This window comes from Prunus mume, linkage group LG4 (genome assembly GCF_029339155.1).
Source record: "Prunus mume cultivar Tortuosa linkage group LG4, ASM2933915v1, whole genome shotgun sequence".
Lineage (NCBI taxonomy): Eukaryota > Viridiplantae > Streptophyta > Magnoliopsida > Rosales > Rosaceae > Prunus > Prunus mume.
In genome coordinates this window covers 634578-643605 of record NC_142701.1, presented here as the reverse complement: position 1 = coordinate 643605, position 9028 = coordinate 634578, and the positions used below count along the sequence as shown (strand labels likewise).

General features: G+C 35.5%; 2 protein-coding genes across 7 annotated transcripts; both read right to left on the bottom strand.

Moving 5' to 3' along the window:
* Window positions 1-217: 217 nt before the first annotated feature.
* Window positions 218-5740, bottom strand: LOC103328693 (uncharacterized). Of its 5 annotated transcripts, XM_089051206.1 has the most exons (10): window positions 5579-5739; window positions 5227-5344; window positions 4318-4363; window positions 3517-3763; window positions 2247-2318; window positions 2076-2143; window positions 1787-1940; window positions 1178-1258; window positions 989-1078; window positions 218-637 (listed from the first exon to the last, which is right to left on the bottom strand). In XM_089051206.1, the coding sequence occupies exons 4-10, from the start codon at window positions 3760-3762 to the stop codon at window positions 560-562; spliced, it is 789 nt and encodes a 262-aa protein (XP_088907332.1). In that variant the 5' UTR covers window position 3763; window positions 4318-4363; window positions 5227-5344; window positions 5579-5739; the 3' UTR covers window positions 218-559. The 5 variants fall into 5 exon arrangements, with proteins under 5 accessions (XP_088907332.1, XP_088907335.1, XP_088907334.1 ...); XM_089051209.1 differs by lacking the exon at window positions 4318-4363 and having other exon boundaries at window positions 5579-5740; XM_089051208.1 differs by lacking the exons at window positions 5227-5344; window positions 5579-5739 and adding an exon at window positions 4632-5168.
* Window positions 5741-6575: 835 nt separating this feature from the next.
* LOC148917587 (protein PIN-LIKES 2-like) lies at window positions 6576-8587 on the bottom strand. 2 transcript variants are annotated; one of them, XM_089049518.1, is made up of 2 exons: window positions 8466-8587; window positions 6576-7931 (listed from the first exon to the last, which is right to left on the bottom strand). In XM_089049518.1, the coding sequence occupies exons 1-2, from the start codon at window positions 8515-8517 to the stop codon at window positions 6892-6894; spliced, it is 1092 nt and encodes a 363-aa protein (XP_088905644.1). In that variant the 5' UTR covers window positions 8518-8587; the 3' UTR covers window positions 6576-6891. The 2 variants fall into 2 exon arrangements, with proteins under 2 accessions (XP_088905644.1, XP_088905643.1); XM_089049517.1 differs by having other exon boundaries at window positions 6576-8527.
* Between the last annotated feature and the right edge of the window lie 441 nt (window positions 8588-9028).

Below are 9028 nucleotides of genomic sequence, written 5' to 3'. Positions count from 1 at the left end.
ATCACAATTATTCAATCTTGTGTTTAATTTGAGCAAATCTCCTGTATGCACCCTATTCCTTGGATGACAAGCCAATCGAACTCATCATTGGAAAAGTTCTTTTCTGCTTAGTTTTTCCTTACTTATGGTGGCTAGAGCATCGGCCCATAATAGCAAATTTACACGTGGAACTTTTTATGTGTGTGTAATTTATAAACAAGATCTTGAAGGGAGCATATTAAAAGTGAAAGCAGCAATCATGTTCCTTTTGGATAAAATACATCAACTCACTATTAAAATTTACATGCAGCTTTGATTTCTAGGATTCCCATAATTTGTATGCTGTACTTGAAAAGAAAAAAGCTTATATCCAATGCTGTCTACACACAGCTTTCAGAATCGTGGTAAGCAAAAGGTTTGCCGGTAATCGATGCTTCGAGCACATTGTCTTGAAATGATGATGTCACTGATCATGTTCATCTGCATTACACATAATTGCAGCTCTTGATTATTGATCCGTTTCTGGGATGTTGCAGTGATAGCAAATGATTCCACCAGCCAAGAGTGGTGGCTGAATCAATTATCGAATTTGAATCAAGCGTGATGGATATGCCAAGTCATTTTCTTCGTCGGATGTGGCAAGGGAAATTTCAGGATCCTAGTGCACACGAACCAACAAATTCAGCTGTCAATTTCAATAAGAATTAATTGTCTGCTTATTCCAGATCCACTGTATTGTATCATGAAAAGCAATGCTTACACAGATGATCAATGTCATGCGCATACGATGATTTCTACAAATATTATATTAACTTAATACCAGAACAGAAGTGCGTAAGAGACAAAACTATGATAAGATTCATGATTTCTATGGAATTGGATTAACTTGTTACAGGCAAAAACACGTGCACACACAGGAAGTAATAGTGGAAGTCATGGATGCTGCTCAGTGTTTCAATAAAATGATGAAGTGAATCCGACATGGTTAATGAGTTCTTATATGACTAACCTGTTGACGCCGCTGACGTTGGATAGCAGTGAATGCTCTAACCATGATATAGATTGGAAATAGAATCCCAATCGTTCTCAACATCAGTAACTGCAGCATAATGAAGATATCAATATGTTTCTTTTACATTTTCCTGAAGAGCATTTCATCCTTAAAAAGGAAAAAGAAAACTGCGCTAGCCAAACTTACTGTGAACAATGTCAATGAGTACTCTCCAGCTCCGCTTATTAAGAATGGAAGAGTATGGCGTAAAACCAGAAGAACCATAAACTGAAAATAAACAAATACGTAAGCACATGCTGTAATATGGTGAAGTACAGAAGTCCAAAATACCAATTATTTGAAATTTATCAGACTTGACATATCATATTCTTTTATGGCTAAAATTCAGAACACAAAAATTCTCCAATAGTTTCAAAAGAATCCCAAAGGTCATTGGGTAGCGTATTCCACCTTAGACAAAATGGCCATGTACAATTTCGAAATATGATACGGTTTGTTTATAAGAAATTATATTCAGACTTAAATGATCAGAAGAGAGATTCATTTATTCAAGTTTCATGATTATATGTTCTGCCAAATATAGGTTGCCCGATATAAAGATCAGAGTGTTCTGTTTAAACAAACAGATGAGGAGAACCCAATGGTTTTCTTGAATGTCATGCTATGGAAAAACAAAATACTCAGCAGGAAATATTCTTTTCTTTGAGTAAGATGACGGAAATTCTGTACCATTTTTCTATTTTCCCTTACTATCAAAATGCACCTGAGAGAGAGAGAGAGAGAGAGAGAGATTACGATGATAGCAACTACACGGCAGCATATCAAGCTTCTTGAAGAGGGAGCTGAGTATTCATCATCAAAGTCGGTATTCATATATTCATGATCAGCAGTAACCATTGCTATAAATTGAGGATTCTGCAGATCCCTTCTGGAAATCTCCCAATTCCCCCTAAGATGGTAACAACAATTTGAGTATAACTTTTATGATTCTCAATGAGTTTATAATTCTCAATGAGTTATAAGTGATCCTTTGTTGAAGCAAAATAGAAAACCTTGAGTGTATAATGGATGGGGAGAGAGATACCGGAAGTTCATCGGAATACCACTATAATGAAATAGAGGAGGTGGTGCTGTATAATCTGGCGTGAATTGCTGCAATTTCACAATCAACAGGAAAAAGGAAAGTCCCCCCAGTTTAATAAGGTCATAAAACATAACTAAAGTCTGAAACATGTTCAGTTAAACAATGGCATACCTGGTGGCAAATCTCGCATATTGTATCACCCTTCTCATTGCACCACCTCTGAACACATTTACGATGAGCATACTGCAAAATATGAATATCAAGTAAATAAATGACTGCAATATAAATCCAATTGAATACTTGCCACGGCCAGAAAGCAGGCGCCAGAGAAAGGGGAAGACAAAGAAAATAGCTGTTTTGGTAAATCCCTCTGATGTGTAATAGTACTTGATGGAATGAAAAAATAAGCTACTAAAAAACAACTTGTCATGACCATCTGTATCATACTCAGTAAACCATGGCCACAATCAGGAGTCCAAACTTGGTTGAGAGTTATTACTTGTGGTACGGTCTTGCTTCTTATACTATATATTCCAAATTATTCCAGAAGATTTTTCCTATGCCACTTTCAACATGTTTTGATCCGAAGTAGACATATTATCCAGAAATTAAATCAACGTCTTCAAGATTCTGGATATTATATATCTATACATATACATACATGCCCTTATAATATGATGCTTGAAAAGAAATTCAGAATTCATAAATTTGAAAATCTTAGAGTTCAAAGTGCAGTTTTCCCTGCTACTACGAAATCAGTTGACTATTTAACTCTCGTTAAAAATGATGTTCTGCTTCAAACTTGATTTGAACATTTTTTAAAGCCTAAATCAGAGTACAATATCCATAAAGGAACTATATTGCAGTGTGTTCGACTGAACTCATAGAGACATGGCTTCTCAATTTTTTGGTCTGTGTTCCCAAACTTTTAATTCGGTAACATAAACCACTAATTTAAGAGGGATATTCATACTGAGGGAACTGTAATTCTAAAGTAGAAGCCCAATTATTGAAGTTTGGCAAACAACATGGACCATCATCATTAAGCATATTGACAGTAATTATAAACACCATAAAGTAGGAAAAGATGGGTAGCCTAGCTAGAAAATTAAATAATTGAGATTTCTGTGTAAGAATATTGTTTATAAGCAAGGGGATGAATTTGATGAAGAGAATCAATGACGCAAGACATAAGTTTTTCAACTTTGAAGCAATAGAAATGAATATTTACGAGTTTGATCAAACTAAATAAAATTTTATTAAAAAATAAATAAATTTAAAAAAAAAAAAAAAAGGGACTACTTGGTCGTAGAATTATGTGGGAACTGTCATTAACATCGATGCATGAGAAAGAAGTTTAGAGGAAACAAGAGATTCAGTCCAGTCTTTAAAAAGCAAACACGAGAAGAAGTTTCAACAGAAAAGCCAGTGCACAACTGACCTTCAAGCTGCCACAGCAAGAACATGGTGTTTCCATGTTTGAATCATCATCCTCATCATGGCAAATCCTACACTGTACAAATTTACTAGAAGATGACCCATTCACATCTATTTTATGGGAAGAGTCCATAGTATCTTGGCTTGCTGTGAGTGTTGGGTCCTGCAACTGATATGTGCTCTCTATAACAGCTTCTAGGGTAGATTCAGTGATCAGTCGATCAACAAACAACACAAAATGATCCCCCATCCTTTAAATTACAAAAGAAAATCACTTTAGAATCATCTAAGCAACCTAACTGGAACTTCACATTTCAATTTCCACCAAAAGTTAGAACTAAAATATCACCATAACTCCGTATAATTTCAAAACAATAAACCATTAAAACAATCCAGTAAAGGAAATATAAATCTGCAACAGAAACTGAAGCCCTTAGACAAATGAAAAGAGGAAAGAACAAAGAAAATAAAATACGAAGTATAAGAAGCAAAAAATTGTGAAAAAAAAAATGATGAAAATGAAAAGCCAAATGTTCTGTTCTAATTGATGGGACAACTTAGGATACTGAAAGGCCACCTAAACAAATCTTAAAGCTCATACTGTTTCTTCATATGATAAATAAAACCTCCACTTGATCAAGCAGATATTGAAAGTAATAATTTTCTCTCATTTCAACCGTCTACTCAGAACAAAAGAGCAGGAACACTAAATATTCATGCACAAAAAGACAGAACATATCTCATAGGGCGCTAAGAAATTTGCAAATAGTGCAACTAAGAAGCAAGAAAGGTTTGGGAATATCACCTCTAACACAGTCAAAAGAATGTTAGCATCGCTATAGAAACGAACCCTAGTCATCAAAAGAAAAAGAAGTGAGACAAAAATAACCTGTGGAACAAGATGAAACCAGATCTTCTAATCTTGAAATTCAGCTACTCGAAGACGAATATTTATATAATTTAAAGATGAAGAAAGATCCAACACAAAAATCCAAAACATTGGTTTCCTCCCTTTCACTCTGTTTTCTCAGGAATTAAAGGAATTTTCTGAAACCATTGAGCAACCATCAATGCAACCATGAAACCTAATTATCAATGCATCAAAATAATTATCCATACATTGTGAAAACAAATACTAAAGAATGACGAGAAGAATCCCAAAAAAGGAGGTAGAGGCAAAGGAGCAACACTCAAGCTGCATCAAGATCAATAAAGGACCATCAGGCGCGAAAGGGAAAAAGGAAAGGAAAATAGGAGAGGTAAAGCCGAGCAACAAACAAAAAAGGGGAAAGATATCAAAAGTCAATGTACCTTTTTGTGAAAAAATGAGAAGCTATAATGGATAGGGATTAAAAGCAGAAAATGCAGCTGTAGGAAGTCGAACAGAATATAGTTGACAACAAAAAATTAACGACATTGAAATGACACAAGGAAAACCCAACAGAAAAAATGCAATATAAAATTATCCAAAGAAAAAGAAAAAGATTTGATCTTTTTTGTTAATTCTTTTTTTTCAAAAGAAAAAAAAAAAGAAAACCCAGAAACCAAAAACTTGGAAGAACTGCCCAAATCAAATACAACACCAGAAATGCACAATGTGAGAGAGAGGTTAGAAAATGATATGCCCACAAAAATAAATGACGTTAAGGTATGATTGATTGGCATGTGGGAAAGATTAAATGAGAGAGAGAGAGAGAAAGAGAGGGAAGCTTACAAGAATAGGAATGGGATTCTCTGCAATGGAAGAAAGGAAGAAAGCAGCAATCTTTTGCCTTGTAGCTTGTGTATCTTGAAACGACGAAGCAAGAGATGGAGTGTTGTCGTAGTACACACTACAGTATTTCAAATTTACAACAACAATAATATTAATAAAATCACCAACACAACACCCAAAAATCCATTAGAAAGAAAGCAAGCATTTTTCTTGTTTTGGGTAGAGAAGCGAAGAAACCAAGCATTTAAGGGACATTGTACTTGTACGCACGAGTCTGTAGAAATGGGGGAGAGTGGGACGAAGAGGAAAAGATGAGAGAGAGAGAGAGAGAGAGAGAGAGAGAGATTCTAACCGCAAATGAGAAAATAACCCCACCACGCCACACTCACATCTCATCCCACTCTTCCTCTTCTTCCTCCTCTCACCGATTTCCTCGTTTTCTTTTTACTTTTTAGTCATTCAATTTCTCTCTCACCATATTTTTTTTTGTCGTGTTGCTCAATTATCGCGAGTTTGGTTGCGTTAAGTTGGGGATGGTACTGAAAAAGGGTGAACAAGTGTTTGACAGGGTAGTACTACTGAAACATCTCTCCAAATAATTTCAGCAATGCATTGACAATGTCGGTATAATATCTCACAAAATTAGGAGATTTAATAAGAGGTAGTTGAGTGGAAATTTTGGTCAAGTTTTCGGTGAATTTCAGTGCAATTTTGATCCTACGATACCTTGCCATTTCTAGTCAATATTCCACATAGTGTGATTTGAAATTCAAAGGCAACAAAAGAAAAATGTTGCAACTGTTCCCTCCAACAAGTTAAAGTGACTCACAATGTTCCTTTAACTAAAGTTTTGTGATTGACATTGCCTCTCACTGTCAAATCAATCAAAACAACATGATACTTTTAAAAAATAACAGGCCGATTAAGCCAAAAACTTATCTCGTACTGTTGAGGTATCATATGATTTTATAAAGTATATAAAACATGGAATTGAACAGAGAAAATATATTCTACACATTGTATTAAGATTTAAAGTTCATAGTCTTATCCTAAGGTTCAGTGCATAAATGCCAATTGTTTTCCACCTTACATGCAAATTTTGTTTCCAAAGAAACTATTTATTAATTCGTTTTGAAGATTTTTTTTTTTTTTTTTTTTTTTAAGTGGAGTGAAAATTGGAGTGTAATTATCATATTCCCTCAATTTTATGTTGAGTTTTATGGCTGCTTGTTTTGTGATTGCTATACCTTGCAAGACTAAGGATGCTTTATCTCCATTTTCAGAAGGGGCCAGAAAGAGGCGCAAAACAAATGAATACTATTAAAATCATAAGTAAAATCCTAAGTGAATTAAAATCATAAGTAAAATCATGTAATTGCAATCTATTAAAATCATGAGTAAAATCATACAATTACAAATCCGGCTGAAATCCATTACATTAAAATCATGTAATTACAATATATTAAAATCTCAATTGAATACCCCCGGAAAACTGTGGGGCCTTGCTACTAGAAGGCTCAAATAGCAAACAATTTCTTGAGTATATGCATGAAACATTTCGTGTGCTAACGTAAAAACTTGAAGGAGAAACACCAAATGAAACCGTTTTTCAATAGTTCGTAAGTAGTCTGTATATTGGAAAGAATTTGAGGTCGGAGCTCTATTTCAAAACAATATGTAGAAGTATACAATTATATAGACTGAAAGGGAGAAGACAGCAACAATATGCTGCCAGAAGAGGAGTGCAGAAGCCTCTCTGACTGCATAACCCCTCAAGCTTGCAACTGCTCCTAACAAGATAGCACTTGGTGTGGTGTATTGCAGCAAAAGAACGAACCGGTACAATGGATCATCGGCAATCAAAATGTTCAATTTATCAGCCAACAGAGTCACACCAATTCCAATCAAAGGAAGTAACAAAAGCCTTGCAACAATAATCCCAATTGTAGTTGTCATTCCTAGATTTGATTCGTTTGGACCTTCAGCCAGCATGCCTCCAAGAACAAGCACGGCCGAAGGCACCATGGCCTCAGCTAGAATTCCCAAGCTGTCTGTGATGAATGAAAGGATTTGATCATCATCAAAAACCCAAGATTTCAACTTAGGAATCATGCCAATGATAATGGCTAAAAGAGAAGCAATTGTTGGGGGCTGAAGAATGCCATGAATTGGTGTCATCCCAGCAACAGATCTGATTTTCCTCACCATTCTAGGCTCTGCCAGACACTTGGTACTTCTTGGCTGATCTCCCTTCTTCTCCTTCTCCTCCTCCTCGCCGCTGAAATCCGGAATAGCGGTGTGGGAAAGTATAGAATTGCTGCTATTAAAAAGTCTTGCAATAAAGGGTGTCTTGCAATGCTCAATTTCCTTATCTTCCATTCCAGGCCATTCAGCCTCAACAAGAAGTGGCCTAGTGAGATCATTTTCATTTCCATTTTCATTGCCGTTGTCGTTGCCATTGCCATTAGACCCCAATTCCTCAATCTCATGATATTCCTCTTCCTCAACAACAACTTCATAAGCACTTCTACTAGATTCCAAGGTGGGCTCCATCATGTGATAAACAAGTGTATAAACAAGAATAACAGAAACCCATTGGGAAAAAGATACATATGCCACACCAGCCTCAGTGCAGTCATCTTCAGTACCAAAAGGGTTATCATCACTGTGGCAAACAGAGGCCACAATTGCAAGAGGAAGATTACCTGTGTTTCCAAATGCAGTCATGATTATGGTAAATCTAAAAAATTCAGGTGGTGGCCTACAAATTATTGCTACCAAAATCCCCAAAACAAACCCAATTGTGGTACTTATAACAACATTTACAGGAATGAACCACCAATTCAGCAAGTTCTTTAAAGTGATGGATGGACCAAGATTGGTGAAGATCAAGCAGGGCAAAAAGACAGCAAACACCAGCTTACTGAGAAATGTGAAAGTGGCTTTTGGGACAAGTTGGTATTTTGGGTGAGCAAGAAGTAAACCAATGGCAGCCATACAAAGGAGCTTCAATAAAGGCAGTACTGCACTTAGGAGCAAACCTCCTTTGAGAGTGTTTCCGTGCATTGAAGCAAGGAAAAAATCCATTGTTTTGTTGCTTTCAATGGAAACCCAAGAAATTCAGAAATCAGAAGAATTGAACTGAGCAAAACTTGGATCAAACACCTCTTATAAATTCAGAAATCACAAGAATTGATCACAACAAGATCTCATAACAAGCATGAAAAAATTAATCTGACCTGTGTTTTGAGATGTGGGGCTGTTTGTGACCTTCCAATTTGAAGCAATCATTTGATTGGTGGTTTGAGCTTTTATACAATTCACCTACATCAACGACTTTTCACATTAACCAAATAATCAATTACATTAAAAAAAAATAGTAAAAGTTGTAGTCTAAATTATAAGGAAGGAGGGTTTCTCACACACACATCCTACTATAATGCTATAGTGATTCGAACCCGAAACTATTAGTTTGCAAGCGAATGTCATTTTCCATTGTAATAGACCCAGCCGACCAATTCCATTATTTTAATATTCAGACAATGAGAGAGTTTAAAAAATACATTAATTTCGGGACAGACCAGAGGGTTGTAAACGAATATCCAATAATGCATAAGATTTGAAGCGTAACATACAATCAGAGTCAGACCTTTGAAGATCATATCACATGATGCACGTGATATGTTCCATAATTGTGGTGGCTATTAAAAAAACATATATATAAATCTGAGATCTTTTCCATTATAAATAGAGTTATTTAGTTGTATACCCATTCTTAGTACTAATTATATAAATAAACCTT